Source organism: Dromiciops gliroides, chromosome 3 (genome assembly GCF_019393635.1).
Source record: "Dromiciops gliroides isolate mDroGli1 chromosome 3, mDroGli1.pri, whole genome shotgun sequence".
NCBI lineage: Eukaryota > Metazoa > Chordata > Mammalia > Microbiotheria > Microbiotheriidae > Dromiciops > Dromiciops gliroides.
This window is the reverse complement of record NC_057863.1, coordinates 589,855,860-589,873,389: the sequence shown is the minus strand read 5'-3', so window position 1 is coordinate 589,873,389 and position 17,530 is coordinate 589,855,860. Positions and strand designations below refer to the sequence as shown.

The window sequence follows — 17,530 nt, the reverse complement described above, 5'->3', positions numbered from 1 at the left end:
TGACATGATTTGCTGAGACCAAAATTTGGACCCAGGTCAAATCTATAATCTTGTGTCACTACCCGCCCAATTGCCTCTGATGCACAATGACACACCAGCCCCACTGAATATTCATACAAAGACACACAAGCATAGAAATGCACAGCAACATGCAGACCTACAGCCGAATACTGTTATCTACCAATATCTACAGACACCATACACATGTCGTCACACATACACATGTATATCCACAGCGGGACACAAAATACACATAGCTGATGACAGATATGCACCAAGACATTCGTGTACACAGTTACACAGATACAAATACACACTTTCCCTGGACATGGAGGTCAGCCCCAAGTACAATGGGTCTCACTTCACAAAAACTCACATAACCAAAAAAACCAAAACCAAACAAAAACAAAAACATATTTAACAGATAAATTGGAGGGCAATGATCTTAAATAAGAACCCCTTTGAGTATCTTATAGTACTTGTTTACAGATCATTAATTACTTGCAAGAAATCAGGGAAACTTTTAGCTCAAGTGTTAGGAGTCACTGCTTACTGAATAAAAACTGAAGATGAAGACATCTCTCTGAGACGATAATGGCAGGCAATGGGAAGGAGTCAGTGTACAAAATTTCAATTTTTGCACTTTTCAGAAACATATCCCCAAGTCCCTGCATAGTGCCCCTCTTCCCCAGTCCCCACGTGCTCCCCCCTAGCCATATACATTCTCTCTTTAGGCCTGGTGCCCAGGCCTCATGGGCCCAGGTGTAGGGTAGGCTGGGGAGATTGCAATGGAGAAAGTTATGAGTACCAACACTCCCCCCTCCCCATCCTACACGCTACCGTTCTCTCAGAACCTCAGAGCTCCCCACTCCTGTTCCCTCACATTGACCTCCCTATTCTAGTACTCTTGGACAACTCCAGTATCCTTACCACCAACCCCAGCCCCTCCCATGCCCACCAATCGGCCCACTCACTGTTCTTATGGCCTGGGGAATTCTGCTGCAGGGCTCCTGCCCAGGACCAACGCTGCTGCCGGATCTCTGCCCACGTCTTCTTCACTGACCTCTGGATGGCAGCTTCATAACGTTCCTGGGGGTGGGGTCAGGGGTTAACTTTGCTAGCCCCCTTCTCCATTTAATCTTTTCTCCTGCAGAACCAGGCTCAAAACCTTTCCATTCTGGGAAGCCTACTTAGATTAGCCCTGAGCATAATTGTTGTAGTAGCTGTTGGTAGTTGTTGTTGTTTAGTTGTTTTCAGTTGTGTCCAATTCTCTGCGACCCCCTTTGGGGGTTTTCTTGGTAAAGATACTGGAGTGGTTCAACATTTTCTTCTCCAGCTCATTTTACATTTGAGGAAACTGAGGTAAACAGGGTGAAGTGACTTGCCCAAGATAATACAGCTAGGAAGCATCTGAAGCCAGATTTTAACTCTGGTCTTCCTGACTTCCTACTTGGTGCGCCATCTACTGAGTCACCTAGCTGTCCCTAGCTGATCATAGCAGCTAGCATTTATGTAGTGACTTAAGTTTGCAAGGCACTTTAGCCTTCTGATCCTCACAAAAAGCAATCCACTGAGTCCAGGCAATCTACCACCCTCAGCCTCAGCGGTAGCTAGGGGGCACAGTGGATAGAGCTCTGAGCTGGGAATCTGGAATATGTGAGTTCAGATTTAGCCTCAAATATTTACTAGCTGTGTGACCCTAAGCAAGTCACTTAACCTGTTTGCCTCAGTTTCCTAAACTGTAGAAAATAATGGTACCAACCTTGAAGGGCTGTTGTGAGTCTCAAATGAGATAATATCTCTAAAGTACCTGGCACATAGTATGCATTATATAAATGTTTATTCTCTTCTCTCCCTGTCCAGAGATTGCAGATGTATGCCACATCATCACACCTTGCTTGTTCTTATGCTTTTAAAAATGATTTTCAGGTCATTTCTAGGGGATATGACATCTCCCTAAGTGGCCCTGTCTCCTCACTTGGACTTGAGGTTTGCTGAGGGCAGGACTTCATGTTTGTTTGTTTTTTTCTTCCAAAGCTTCCCCAGGGCTCAGCTCAGAGTTCCACGTGGAGGGCATAGGACAGGATTACTCATTCATCAGACGAGCCCTCCTTCCCTTTCCCCCAGACTGCCCCCACTAACACCAGTCTCACACTGATCTTCCCATAAGACACATACAAATGCACCGACGGTCATGAACACAGACTCAGGCGCAGATAAAATCAAAGATGGAACATCAAAGGGACCCCAGTTCTAGAGCAAGAAGGGACCCCAGGGGCCATCTAACCCAACCTTCTTGTTTGACAGATAAGCAAAGTGAGGAGTCGTCACTTGTCCAAGGTCATGCAGACAGTTAAATGACAGAGACAGGATGTGAACCCTGTTCCTTGGGCTCCAGTGTCAGCACGGGCTCCCATAGACATGTTCACAGAGATACCAACATGTATACGTGCCACGGAGGCACAGCCTCTGATAAGAATAGCTGACTGGGGGCAGCTAGGTGGCACAGTGGATAAAGCACTGGCCCTGGATTCAGGAGGACCTGAGTTCAAATCTGGCCTCAGACACTTGACACTGACTAGCTGTGTGACCCTGGGCAAGTCACTTAATCCTCAATGCCCCCCACACAAAAAAAAAGAATAACTGACTAATATAGTGATAGCACTTTAAAATAATTTAAATAATTTTATCTTTTACTTAAAAATACTTAAAAAATTTTAATTTAAAATGTTAATACTTTTAATAGAAATATGGAGGTGGGGGTTTAAAGGTTCACAAAGGGATGGCTTTGCATATATTTCATTTAAGCCTTAGCACCACCCTGTGACACAGGTGCCATTGTTATCTTCCTTTTGCAGATGAGAAAACTGAGGTTTAGAGAGGTTGAGAGACTTGCTCAGGATCATCCAGTTGGCAAATGCCTGACTCACAGTTCATCCATCCATCCACCCACTCCGCCATCTTGCTTCAAAAACACACTCCTTTCTCTTTTCACCCCTTGCTGCAGCAAGAACTCCCATGTGACCACGTAGGCAGACACAGCACCAAGCACCCTCACAGATGCGCATGTACCTTGTTCTTCTCCAGCTTCTGTCGCTGCCTCTCCTCCAGGGCCGCCCTTCTCTGCTCTGCTTTGAGTCTCTGCTCCTCAAGTCGTCTGCGCCGCTCCTGAAGCTGCTTCTCCCGGAGGGCTTTGGCTTTTTCCTCTTTCTCCAGCCACATGACCTTCTTGGCCGCTGCCAAAAAAATAGGGGTCAGGAGTGTTAGTGGGGAACCAGTCATGGTCTTCTAAATCCAAATTCAATTCCTCCTCAAAGGTCGCTCTGATTAAGATCATTCTTCTATCTTCACTCTTACTCTGATCTCAACAGGAAGCTTTGTGAAGAAAAGTAGGCGTATCTCTTACCTCCTAAACCAACCTATTGTCCCAATTTTCCTTTCTTTTTTTTTTTTTGAGGCAATTGGGGTTAAGTGACTTGCCCAGGGTCACACAGCTAGTAAGTGTTAAGTGTCTGAAGCTGGATTTGAACTCAGGTACACCTGACTCCAGGGCCGGTGCTCTATCCACTGCGCCACCTAGCTGCCCCTTTCCTTTATTTCTAAGAGGTGCCACCTTCCTCCTCATCCCTCAACCTCAGAGCTGTCTATTACTCTTCCCTCACCCCCCAGACCCAACCAGTGGCTGTCTTTATTGATTCACCCTTAACAACATCTCTCCCACTTATCCCCTTCTCTTAACTCATCTGCCACCATACTAGTTGAGGCCTTCATCAGCTGTCACTGATACTACTGAAAAAGTCTCACAATTGATCTCTCTGCTTCTGGTCACTCCCCTAGAATCAGAGATTTAAAGCTGGAAGGGACTTTAGAGACTATGGAGTCCAATCTCTTCATTTTACAGATGAGGAAACTGAGGCCCAGAGAGGACTTGCTTGGGATCCTGCTACTAGTGTTTGACACAGGATTTTAAACTCAAGTCTTGGTTACTCCAAGTCTAGCACCACTCTATCGAGCTGCTAATTTTCCAACCCATCCTCCACCCAACTGGCAAAATGCTATTCTTGGGGCAGGTAGGTGGCGCAGTGGATAAAGCACCGGCCCTGGATTCAGGAGAACCTGAGTTCAAATCCGACTTCAGACACTTAGCACTTACTAGCTGTGTGACCCTGGGCAAATCACTTAACCCCAATTGCCTCACCAAAAAAAAAAAAAAAAAAGCTTTTCTTAAAGTGCAGGTCCTATCATATCCTTTCCTGCTCTGGAAGTTTCTACAATGATTACTGGACCTGCTGTCTGTAGGATAAAATACAAATGAGCTAATATATGTAAAGATGTTTTACAAACCTTAAAGACAATGTAAATTCGAGTCGTCACCATAATCATCACCATCACCACAAACTTTTTGGTTTGTCATTTATAGCACCACAATATAACTCTGACCTATTTAAAAGACTAATTCCTCATTACTCCTCTTTGGGCTGCTCTAAGGTCCAGCCAAACTGCTTCCCTGCTGTTCCCCATACAAAACATCATCTCTCCCTCCTCCACAGCCTTTGCCAAGGCTGTGCCACACCCCTACCCCACCATGCTTAGAATGTTCTCTTTCCTTACCTCAGCCTCTGAGAATCATCCCTCCCTCTCTTTAAGACTCCATTTGAGGGGGCAGCTAGGTGGCGCAGTAGATAGAGCACTGGCCCTGGAGTCAGGAGTAACTGAGTTCAAATCCGGCCTCAGACACATAACACTTACTAGCTGTGTGACCCTGGGCAAGTCACTTAACCCCAATTGCCTCACTAAAAAAAAAAAAAAAGACTCCATTTGAATGTCATGAAAGGTTCTACAAGAGGCTGCTCCTGATTGGGCCTCCTGCCCTTCTGTTACATTATTCTGTATTCATTTTCTATTTTTTTGTTTTGTTTTTTGTTTTTTGCAGGGCTATGGGGGTTAAGTAACTTGCCCAGGGTCACACAGCTAGTGAGTGTCAAGTGTCTGAGTCCGGATTTGAACTCAGGAACTCCTGAATCCAGGGCCGGTGCTTTATCCACTGAGCCACCTAGCCGCCCCTATATTCATTTTCTATTGACTTATCTCTGTTTAAATTGATTCCCCCTTAGAAGATTATAAACTCAGCACCGGCCCTGGATTAAGAAGGACCTGAGTTCAAATTCGACCTCAGACACTTGACACTTACTAGCTTTGTGATCCTGGGCAAATCACTTAATCCTCATTGCCCCACAAAAAAAGAAGAAGATGATGATTATAAACTCCTTGAGGGCAGGAACTTTTTCCTTTTGATTTTGCATGAGAGCCTAAAACAAAGCCTTGTATATAGTAGATGCTTAATAGCTGAAATAAATTGAATAAGGCTAGGAGCTCAAGGGCAGAGGGCCTATGATAATCACAGCATTTACAGCTAGAAGGAACCTTAGGGGCAGCTAGGTGGGGCAGTGGATAAAGCACCGGCCCTGGAGTTCAAATCCGGCCTCTGACACTTAACACTTACTAGCTGTGTGACCCTGGGCAAGTCACTTAACCCCAATTGCCTCACTTAAAAAAAAAAAAATAGAAGGAACCTTAGACACCATCAGGGCCAACCCTCTCTTTAGGAGGAAGCTGAAACTGAGTAAAGTCATTTGCCCAAGGTCAGAAAAGTAACAATAATAACTAGCATTTATGTAGTACTTTAAAGTTTACAGAGCACTTTACAACTATGATCCCATCATCGCCTCACAACAACACTGGGAGTTAAGTGATATCATTGTTCCTATCTTACTGATGAGGAAACTGAAGCAGATTCAAGTTAAGTGGCAGACCGGGGATTTGATCCTCCGATTTTAGATGCAGAGGTTTTCTGACTCCACCAAGGTCTTTTTTCTATCAGGTTATGATGATCTTTAGGGGCAGCTAGGTGGCACAGTGGAGAGAGCACCAGCTCTGGATTCAGGAAAACCTGAGTTCAAATCCGGCCTCAGATACTTGACACTTAGTACTAGCTGTGTGACCCTGAGCAAGTCACTTAACCTTCATTGCCCCTCAAAAAAGAAATAAATAAAAATTTTAAATGATGATCTTTAGCTTGACTTGTAAGAGCAGAGAGAGAAATTTAGCTCTGATCAGTGAGCCAACCCCTTCTAGGGGATTTCACAGTCCAGGGGATCCACTAAAGGATTTCTATCCTTCCCATTGGCCTCCCCAATGTCCAACTCACCAAGATATTTAGCCCGTTCCTCTCTCCGCTCCTTTGCCAGCTTGTGTCTTTCTCCAGCTTTCTTGGCATCTGGGCACCATGGGAGGAGAAATAAGAGTCAGCGGTAACTGAAAATCACTACAAGTTTCTTCCTCATTTTGGGACAAGCTTCCTCCACTTCCCAAATGGGAGAAAGGGGAATCAAGAGAAGGGAATGGCAACCTAGGCTGCTGTTGGCTGGGTCATGGTGGGCATGCATTTAGGACCCTATACCTGTTCCCCAGAAGAAATGGGGCTGGGACTCTGGGCATAGGAAGGAAGTGTAGGAAGGAGTCTACACTTGCCTTGTCTGGGACTAGGGCTGGCGGAGCCTGGGGCAGCAGTTGGGGATGGCTGGCTGCTCCTGGCAGGGGACTTAGAATCCTGGGGAGTCCCTCTGGGTGGTGGAGCAAGACTTCCACTCTTCTCTTCTGTGAGGAGAGGGTCCTCCTTCTGGGGCACTGTCTGTTCCAGGGAGGTTTCCAACTCCAGGGTCGGGGAGGCTGGGGGCTGAACACTTCCAACAGGGCTCTTCGTGGCTGGAGGGGTGTCTGGAGGGGTGTCTGGAACCAGAGCAGGGGTCTGTGGGGACAGGTGACCTGAAGGGGAAATCCTTGGGTCTGCAGAGGTGCCAGCTGCCTCAACTGGAAAACAAAAGACAAGAACAGAGAGAGAGAAGTCAATTCCTCAAAACTTAAGATTCCAGACTCAGGTAACAAGCTTCCAAGCAGTCATTCTCCATAGTGAACAGGATGCTGTCCTGTGAGAGAGGAGGCCAAGGGCAGGCGCTGTGAGGGGCTGCAGAGAGGAAATCTCTGAGGATTGTTTGAAGAAACTGGGGGTGTTCTGAAGGAAGACAAGAAGACATGGGGGACAGGGTGAATCTCTTGAAGTATCTGAAGCTGTCATAAAGAAGAAGGATTTGATTTATTCCTTTTGACCCCAGAGGACAGAACAAAGAATACAAAAGTCATTCGGACACAGATTTCAGTCTAATATAAGGAAAAACTGCCTAACAGTTAGAACTCCCAGTTCTTTAGTAGCAAAGGATAAGATGGACAATGGGAGGTCACTGCCTGGGGAATGACTGAACAAACAAATCAAATATGGCTGCCCATTGAGAAACAATGAATGTAAGGAAACTCAGAAGATCTCAGGAAGGCCCACAAACCGATCAAGAGTTAAGTAAGCAGAAGCAGGCCAACCCTTTCAATAATGACCACAGTAAACTCGAAAGGACTTCTGATCATTGTAATGACCAATGGTGATGTCATCTGGAGAAAAATGCCTCTTGTTGCTCCTCAGAAACATGGTGGATTCTGGGTACAGAATCTGGCCTGCATTGCTGGACATGCTCCACAAGTGTCATTATGACAACAAGGTGGTGCAGTGGCTAGATAGAATGCCAGACCTGGAGTCAGAAAGACCTAGGTTCAAATCCCACCTCAGACCCTCAGACCCGGAGCAAGTTTCTTCTTGCCTCAGTTTCTTCATCTCTAAAATAGGAATAATAACAGCATTTGCCTCGTATTTATGAGGCTCAAATGAGAATACCTCTAAGATGCTGTGCAAACCTTTAAGCACTCTAGAAATGACAGATATTGTTCTTGTTTGTTTAGCTGTACTCTGTCACAGGGGAGGCGTGTTATTTGGGTATTACACAGGCTGTTGCCCCATACCTGGAACTCTCTCCTTTCTCATCTTTACCTCTTCCTGCAAGTCAGTGCTAAATGCCCTTCTTCTGCAAGGAATCCTTCCTAGTCCTCCTTAACCTTCCTGCTGTTGATCATCTGCACTTTATCCTGCACACATCTTGTTTGTACGTAGCTGTCTCCCACATTAGACTGTGAGCTCCTTGAAGGAAGGCACTGTGTTTTTGCCTTTCTTTGTATACTCAGCAATTAGCACAGAACCTGACAAGGAGTAGATGCTTAATAAATGCTAGCTGTCTAACAGTATTGTTTTTTTTTAAAGAGCATGAGGGAGCAGCTAGGTGGTGCAGTGGATAAAGCACCGTCCCTGGATTCAGGAGGACCTGAGTTCAAATATGACCTCAGACACTTAACACTAGCTGTGTGACCCTGGACAAGTCACTTAACCCTCATTGCCCCACCCCCCAAAAAGGGGCATGAATAAAATACTTTTTTAAAATTCCTGAAAACAAAGAAACAAACACATACACTTAGATCTGTCTGACAGTGGGATGGGTCGTCTCAGGAGGTGGTGAGTTCCCCATCACCTGGGATGGTCCAGTGGATGCAGGGGTTGTTGTAGGGTGAATCCCTGCTCAGGTGTCTGTCTTATCCTCTGTGAGATATCATGATTCTATGCCTATGACTCATCTGGGAAGAAGGGTGAGGTAACTTTGGATTTATTAACAGGAAGACCCTAGGTTCAAATTCCACTTCAGATACTTACTAGCTATGTGATCCTGGACAAGTCACTTAACCTCTGTCTGTTTCCTCATCTGTAAAACGAGAGGACCAGATTCTAAGTTTCCTTCCAGCTCTAGGAGCCTATGATCTCAAAAAGGGTAGAGCTGGGGCAGCTAGGTGGCACAGTGGATAGAGCACCGGCCCTGGAGTCAGGAGTACCTGAGTTCAAATCCGACCTCAGACATTTAACACTTACTAGCTGTGTGACCCTGGGCAAGTCACTTAACCCCAATTGCCTCACTAAAAAAAAAGAAAGAAAAAAGAAAAAGGGTAGAGCTGTAGAATGGGAAAGGATGGTAGAGATCACTCAACTTACCTTTCTTCTTTTTGTAGAGATAGAACTCCCCCAGAGAATGTAAGAGATTTGCCCAATGTAACAGAGCTAGGAATTAACACATGCAAGATTCAAGCCCAGGCTCTCTGAAAGATGGGGTGCTCTTTCCACCATACTAGACTACAGAGTCCACACTAGGTAGGGTTGTCACGGGCTCAGATCCCTATTTTTCACCCTCCAAGTGACAACTCCCCCCCAAAACACATTGCCTGCTGCTTCTCTATGTCCCTCTAGGAAGGAGGAGTTCTCTCTTCCGAGGGGAAACCTTGGGGATGAAAGGGAGAAATCTCTTGCCAGGCTTCCCTGCTACTGTAAGGAAGGACACAGGTGCCACGCATGGATAGCCGGGTGCTGAGCTCAGGGGATGGGAATGCAGGGCAGGCAGAGACTCCTGCCCAGGCTGGCCACTCTGACATGGCAGGAAGTGAGGCACCTGGTGGGAAGGGGAGGAGATGACAGCAGGCCCAGAGGTGAGGACAGCCCCACCCCAGAGGAAAGCAGAACAGGGATGGGCCCAGGCAGGGTCCAGAGCCCAGATGAGGTTGAGGCAGCCCACCCTTTCACTCTATAATTAGTGCAGAGGGTTTTCAGCATCTGTAATTCATGGACATTTTCTGGTCTCCCAAAGGCAACCACAGGAGCTTGAGCTGAGGGAAGGAGGGGTAGAACAAATGGTCACCCTTCCCAGCCACTCCCTCCCCCAACCTCACACACAGACAGAGCAAGAAAGGGAGACACAGAGAGCCTTATCATGTCATAGTATGCTTTAGAGCTATCTGTATAAGTGTCTTGTCCCCCACTAGACTGTAAGTTCTATGAAGGTCGGTTCCATGTCTTATTAAATCTTTGTTTATCTTCCAGCACTTAGTAAAGAACTCAGCATGCAGTCGGATAGAGTGTGGGACTTGGGAATTAGGAAGAACTGGGCTAAATCTTATTTCTGGTGCTTTTTATCTATATATCCCTGTACAAGTCACTTATCTCTCTAGGTCTTAGTTTCCTTATCCACAAAATGCAAAGGGGAGATAATAGCATCCACCCAACAGGGTTGTTGTTTCAGGATTGAATATGATAACATTTGTAGATAACTTTGAAAACCTTCAAGGGGTACAACAAATGCTAGCTGCTGCTGCTGCTCCTCCTCCTCTCATTAGGAACATGGATTTACAGCTGGAAGGGATTTTAGACGTCATCCGGTCCATGTCCCTCAGTTTACAGATGGGGAAACTGAGACCCAGAGAGGGTGTCACTTATTCAAGGTCATGCCAATACCAAGTAGCAGAGAAAGAATCTGAATCTTTACCTTCTGACTCAAAATCTAGTCCCTAATTGTAAGTATATCGGAACAGACCCAGCCCCCCCAAATATACACATATTTCCAGTTTCCACTCTTGGTACAACACTGCACAATACCCTCTCTGTTTTTACACGCAAAAACGGTGGTTATACAGACACATATATATATAATGATATAGATTATATATGTGTATATGATCTAGCTAGCTAGCCATATAGGTATGTATATCTGTATTTTTTTGGTCTTTTCCTATATACTTTTATATATATACACATGCATATTAGATAGCCATTCCCATGAGAGGCAGTGTGGCACTGGAATAGGACAGTATGGATACAGAACTGGCCTAGGAGCCAGGAAGGCCTGGATTAGAATCCTGCCTCTGACACATACTGGCTGTGTGACCTAGGGGAATTCATTTAACTTCTTAGGACTCTAGGCTGTTTGTCCTTCGTTCTCTCTCTCTCTCTCTCTCTCTCTCTCTCTCTCTCTCTCTCTCTCTCTCTCTCTCTTGGGGGGGCAGGGCAATGACGGTTAAGTGACTTGCCCAAAGTCACACAGCTAGTAAATGTCAAGTGTCTGATGCCAGATTTGAACTCAGGTCCTCCTAAATCCAGGGCCGGTGCTTTATCCACTGAGCCACCTAGCTGCCCCATCCTTCATTCTCAAAGAGGACCATGACATCGGGAGGTGATGTCATGACTTGCTGTGAACTGGATTTAAGTGAGGGAGGGCTGTGCAAGGTCACCAAATTCACTCTCTCCTCCAGAGCCACCTGAGTCCAATGGTAAGATATATATCAGTACAACTGCAGATGACCCCAGATATTTAAGGCAATTGGGGTAAAGTGACTTGTCCAAGATCACACAGCTAGTAAGTGTCTGAGGTAAGATTCAACTCAGTTCCTTTTGACTCCAGGGCCAGCGCTCTATCCACTGAGCCACCCAGCTGCCCTGATCTAGACTGTAAAGTTGCAACTTTTTTGTAAAGGTGTCAACCTGCATTAGTAAAGGAAGTTTTCTCATTTGAGAGTTCCTTATATAAAAAAAATTACAGGAGTAGACCTTGTTCCTACCCAGAGATTCCCATAAAGACAGAAGAGCAGATAGAGAGACACGGACATGTGTCCCAGGGCACATGTACCTCATGCTTAGCCCTGCTCGAATCACGTACTGCCCTTTGCCCTACCCAAATAAACGATGGACTCGTTCCCTACTCCCATATCTGGAGCCAGTCACAGCCCCCTTTGCCCAATCCTGCCCTCAAAGATGCTCCTGCCTAGGACCTCCCCCACTGTGCTATGTGGAACCAAGGGAAAATTTCCAGACAGTCCCGGGGAGCCAGAGTCTCTTCAAAGGGAGTCAACCATGCCAAAGACTGGGGTGCCATCTCCATGGCATGGGGTGGTATCTCCATGGCATTGGGTGGTTCAAGGCCAGTCAATAATAATACTGACATAGAAGCAGAGGTACTTTAGAGGCCTGGAATTCCCAGCATGCTGAGATCAGGCAGGCTCACTATAGAAACTTTTAAAAAATTTAAATGTCTGGATTGTTTAAACAAATGTTTTATTTACTGTTCTTTTTTCATCTCTATGTCACTTACCAATGATTACTCCCTCCCCCAACCCTGTACTTTGCTGTTGATACAGGTAAGCAAAACAAATCATGTCTGACAACATATGCCTTATCCCACACCTATAGTTCACCACCTCTTTGCCAAGAGAGGCAAGGTTAGCTTCCCTGGGTCAGGATGGAAATGACTTAGTTCTTAGGGGGCAGAATGCTACTTTTATGAGAGACAGAGTAGTGACTGATTTGAAGTCAGAAGTCCTGGGTTCAAATCCTGACTCTGCTACTTAATATTCATGGGATCTTGGTCAAGTCACTTAAGTTCTCCAGGCCTCAGTTTCCCCCTTTGTAAAATGAGGAAATTGGACTAAGTGCCCTCCAAAGTTCCTTCCCATTCTATGATCTTTGAACCTCCCCTCACCTTAGTTTGACACATAGGATCACAGACTTGGAGTTAGAAGGGACCTTAGAGGTCAGGTCCAGCCTGCTCCTTTTACAGATGAGTATTATAATCCTATCATCTCTAAGGTCCCTGGAAGAAGAGGCTGGGTATTCTGTGATGAGATGCTGGACTCTTTGGTTCTATGTCACTCAGCCCCAAGGTAGGGGTGGGGTGGAGTTGGGGGGGAGAGGGACCAGGAGGGAAGGAACCTTCCTCTCCCACTGGCCTGGCCCCAGCCCGCCATTGTTCATGGCCTCCAATCAGGAGCACCCACTTCCTGTTATTTCAGGGGCAGGAAATGATGACATCCCGCCTGGGCCCCACCAGACCCTGCAGACCTGTTAGCCAGCCCCTTCTAGTTCCCAAAGCCTTGATTTAAACACCAGCTCTCAAACCATTCCTCTGCTCCCTGGTGCCCAGATCTGGTGCCGGAAGTGTAGGGGTTCAGAATCAAAGGATGACCTCCTCTAGGAAGGGGAAGGGGAAGGCAGTTTAGGGCAAAGAGGGTGGAGGAAGGGTCCCAAACCCTGGCCTCAGCTAATCAGACTCATCCAAAAGCCCCAGCTGGCTCAGCTTCAGGGATACTCTGGCCAGTACGCTCCTGACCCCAGGGGTGTCTGAACTTTTGAATGGCAGGCAGCCTGAGCCTGCCCTGGGTAAGTGAGGGTTGGGTCAGGAGACACAGGTCTAGGGTATAAGCAGAGGGGCTGGAGACCTGCTGGATATCTGCCCCCTTACAACTCACTAGTACAGAGTCTGTGTATACTGCACAGAAGGAAATGAGGTACCGGTCATTATCCAGGTCACTTAATCCATGTTGCAAATTGAGGACCCCTCCAAAAATCAAAGAATGGCAGAATTGGGGAAAGGGCCTTAGAACACTGAACACAACATCATAGCACTGAGAGGGGCCAAAGAGACCATTTAAGTCAATCCCCATGCTTTTACAGAAAAAGAAACTGAGGGGCAGGAGGGTTAAGTGACCTTGTCCAAGGTCAGACAAGCAAATCTGCCTAATAGTCATATTTCCATTTCCTTTGGCACCATGAAGGACAAACCCTGATGTCCAAAGGGTGGGTAAAGGGCCCCTAGAGTGGAGAAGGGATGGGAAAGGGCACTGTGATGGGTACGGCTTGGGGCATCATACCTCGTGGCTTCCCCCTCCCCCTACTGTCCTCCCCTAACCCCCACCTACTCCTCTCAGGCAGCCGCAATGATTGGGGGCAGATGAACAGGACCTACAGCTGGCATAGTGACACTGAAGACCGTGCCCAGGGGTGCCAGGCAGGACTGCCACCCTCAAAACAAAGCTACATTATCTGGGGCTCACCCGGCTGGTTCCCTTTACCCAGCGGCCCAGCTGGTGCCAGTAAGTATGGCTGCCTGGCCCCTTGAGGCCTCAGGCAAGACCAGATCAGAGGTCTCCTTTCCTGGAAGGCTTTCCAATCTTTAACCAGCCCCCAGTGCTCCTCAGTTGATGCCCATGGGTGTTTTCTCCCAGAGGAAGGGCTGAGAAGCAGACGTGCTCCAGCCAGGAGTGGGCTAAGGTACCACTCACTACCTTTCCAGGCCTAGGGCTGACACAGAGCAGGAGGGAACTCTTAGTCCCTTTCCCTTCATTTGCATATGCATGACAGCACATTAGGAGCTCATTAGTAGCCTCATTACTGGGACCCAACGGGCCCACAGAGCAAGGTTGAGAGAGGAGAACGGGAAGGAGGAGGGGGAGTGGGAGAAGAAGAATGGAGAAGGCCTCAGGGCCTCTCAGTCCCAAGACGCCATCCAGGACCCCACCTCTTCATAATCATTGACTTTCACACAATTTTCATAGCTTAAAACTTCACAAAGACTTTTGGGTCACCCAGTATAAAACTGATAGGTTGGCAAAGTGCTTTTCATTAGCTTGGAAACAACCCTGGGAAGAAGATGCCATGGGTATTGTTCACATTTTACAAAGAAGGAAACTGAAAGGCTGAGTGACAGTGATTTACTCTCTAGTATGGGGCAGAGGCAGAATTTTAACCCAAGTCTTTCCCATTAGACTGTGGGCTCCCTGAGGGTGAGGATGATTTTTTGCCTCTTTTTTTTTTGGGGGGGGGAGGCAATTGAGGTTAAGTGACTCGCCCAGGGTCAGACAGCTAGTAAGTGTCAAGTGTCTGAGGTCATATTTGAACTCAGGTCCTCCTGACTCCAGGGCCAGTGCTTTATCCACTTCGACACCTAGCTGCCCCGTCTTTTGCCTCTTTTTGTCTCCCTAGTGTTTAGCCCAGTGCCCAGCACATAGTAGGTGCTTAATAAAGTTGACTGACTGACAGCAAGCCCAAAACCCTATATCCTGGATGGTGCATAAGCAGGGTTTCTGGATAGAGATCATTCATCTCATCCAGGCTTCTTCCCTCTGTATGCAAACCAGTTACCTCATCCAGGGCACCCCAGCCTGTAGACAGACCTGTCTACCCATCCGAGTACATTCTATATAGAGACTAGTCTTCCCAATGGGGTATACAGAACAGTCATCCCATCAAAGGTCCCTATCCAGAATTCCCCTCTACTCTGTGTTATCAGACGAGTGGCCCCACTCCTCATCAAGGGTTTCCTCTATCTACAGATGAGGGTCTCCCATCCATGAAAACTAGTCCTTCCATCCAAACAAAACTCAAGTCAGTCTACAGCAACAGTAACTTCAGTACACCAACCACTTCCCTCTCCAGTTCCTGTTCCCCATCTGCTGATCTGCCAGGGACCCGTGGAGACCTCTGAGTGCAGAGGGGTTGAGAAGAGACCCTAGAGAGCCTACCAGAGTCTTTGGGAAGCTTCCAAGACCCTGGAGCTCTCCCGAGCTTCATCAGAGCAAAGATAAAAATCCAGTCATCTCTGCTGTCAGACTTGTGTTCTATGCACCAACCACATTACCCTGCAGCCACAGACCCTCCCCTCCCAGTATCCCACACTCTCCCACACCCTAGAACAGAACCAAGCACCCATACTAGTACCATTGGCTGTGGTTGGGAGGTTATGGTGAACACCCAATGGGCACCAGAGCAACCCCACCTATCCTGGGATCCCCCACACCCACAGACACTGTTTCATCCTGAGCTTGGGGCCCTGAGGGGGCAAGGAGGTGACTGGGATTAAATTTTGACTCCTAGAAGCAAAGCGGGGTAAAGTGTGGGAAGGGAGCAAGACTCAGGCCCACATCTCTGCCCGAGTCAATGAGAAAGGGACCCAGGCGACCCGAGCTCTCAGTTCTATAGGTTTTCTCCCCTTAGACACATGAGTTATATCCCAGAAAAGACTGCTTTTCCCTCCCTTCCTCAACCAAACCTGTCCTCACTTTCTAATCACATCCTTTCTTGCAGTAGCCTCAGAACTGGTTGTTTGTGGGAGGAGTGGGGTTGGGGATAGGGGATAGGGGATGCTCCCTCTTACCCCAAATCCTAAGAATTTTCTTGGAGGTAGACAGAACCCAGAGCATGTAAGTTGAGGCCTTTGCCTCCTTCTATAGAGTAGAGAAACTGAGGCCTAAGAGAGCTCAGCTTAATGATGTTGCCAAGAAATTTAGGGAAACTAGTCCTGGAAGCAAAGGGGAGAAGTCTTTTGGAGTCAGAAGGGGAAAGAGTTTGAGGTTCTGCCCTCCGCCACCCCAAATTCTGAAATGAGCTGGGAGGCTGGGGAATCAGGCCTCCCCAATACCCTGCGGGAAGCCTAGGGGCCCAGGGTCTGGCCTGGCTCTAAGGGAAGTCAGGGCCCCCTCCCAGCCTCCCGCCCTGGCCCCTAACAATGCGGCCTCCCCCTTCACTCCCTTCCCCTCCCCCAACCCTCGCTTTTATTCTGCCAGTTACTTGGCAGCCACAGTGCAGTCAGGGCCTCCCCCCCTCCCCCTCAGCCTCTGCTGCCCCAGCCACCCGCACACTTCGTGGCAGCTGGAGCGATGGGGGAATGGAGGAGGGTAGTGATCTGAATGGGAGGTGGGGGCTGTGGAATACGGATCTAGATCTAGATGGGGGGGGGGGGGCGGCGTTGCTCTCCAGGCTTCCCCGAGGGAACTTGGTGGGGAAGGCTGTGTTCTGATCTAAGTCTTGAAGACTGACAACTTGGGACAGGGTTGAGGGGAGAGAGGGGGGAAGGCACCCTTCCTGGCCAGGGTAGGTAGACAGGACTATTCTTTTCCCCACACTACTCCTTGATGTATGGGAACCCATCCGTGCCCAAGATGAGGATGTGGAGAAGGGACTCTCCTTCCCTGGAGGCAGCGCCACAAGTTGGAAGAGAAGCGACTCGCCCCCACTTCCACTCTCACCCCCACCGCTCCATACACAAACCCTGGAGAAGGGGAAGCGGAGGTTGGGCTGGGGAGGCATGTGACGGGGCAGGACTGAGAAGGGGGGGGTCGGGGGAGCACAGAAGGCAGGATAGAGTTGGAGCCGGGGAGGCGCGGCATAGGGGATGAGGAATGGTCCCCGGGTGCAGAGAGGTGGGGGTAAGGGATACTCCACAAAGTCCGGGATCCATTTCTAGCACGGCAAGCTGAGAATATTTGGGGGTAGCCAGGACGGCGGGTCGGGGGAGTCTCTGGGAATACCAGGCCCTAAATCCGGGGAGAGACCGGTTCCTGGGCGGACACATCCCAAGGCTGCAGCGGCCGTGGCTAGAGGAAGGGAGAGAGGCGCGGGGGGGGGGGGGGGCAGCTGTCAGAAGATGCCAGTGTCCCGGAGCTGCGGCCGCAGCTTTTATTTTTAAAACTCCCCACTCCCCAGTAGTCTCTGGCCGAGATGGGGGCGGGAGGAGGGAGGACGGCTCCACGCCCAGGGCGGGCGCCCCCCACCCCCTTCCCAGGCCTCCGAGCCGCGCAGCCCACCCAGGGCCTCCCCTCCCTGCCTCAGTCCATCGCCCAAGCCCCAGCCCCTCGGCGAATCCGGCGGGTACCTCGTGGAGCTCCGGGGTCCGACTCCTGGTGCTGGTCCATGGCTCCTGGGCGCCGGGGTGGGGTCTGCTCCTCTGCGGAACGCCTAGAGATCTCAGCCGCGGAGGCGGCGCCGGTCGGAGCTCGTAGCTTCTCCCACTGCCGTGGCTTCTGGAGGAATAGGACGGCTCATCCCGCCTTGGCTTTCTTTCTTCCTCCTCCTCCTCCTCCTCCTCCTCCTCCTCCTCCTCCTCCTCCTCCTCTTCTTCCTCTTCTAGAGCTCAGGGGGATGGGGCTCACCCGCACCTCCAAATGCAAGCAA

General features: G+C 48.7%; 1 protein-coding gene across 3 annotated transcripts in view; it reads right to left on the bottom strand.

Annotated features, from left to right (window-relative positions):
- Positions 1-17,414, bottom strand: part of MAP7D1 (MAP7 domain containing 1) — a 31,065-nt gene extending 13,651 nt beyond the window's left edge. For 2 of the 3 annotated variants that reach the window (XM_043992992.1, XM_043992993.1), the window contains exons 1-5: positions 17,232-17,414; positions 6,532-6,870; positions 6,209-6,277; positions 3,073-3,236; positions 975-1,089 (exon numbers count right to left, since the gene is read on the bottom strand). In XM_043992992.1, the coding sequence (XP_043848927.1) occupies positions 975-1,089; positions 3,073-3,236; positions 6,209-6,277; positions 6,532-6,870; positions 17,232-17,271 (727 nt within the window). In that variant the 5' untranslated portion in view covers positions 17,272-17,414. Of the gene's footprint in view, positions 1-553; positions 584-974; positions 1,090-3,072; positions 3,237-6,208; positions 6,278-6,531; positions 6,871-17,231 lie in introns of all 3 variants that reach the window. The other variant, XM_043992991.1, reaches the window with a different exon arrangement.
- Between the last annotated feature and the right edge of the window lie 116 nt (positions 17,415-17,530).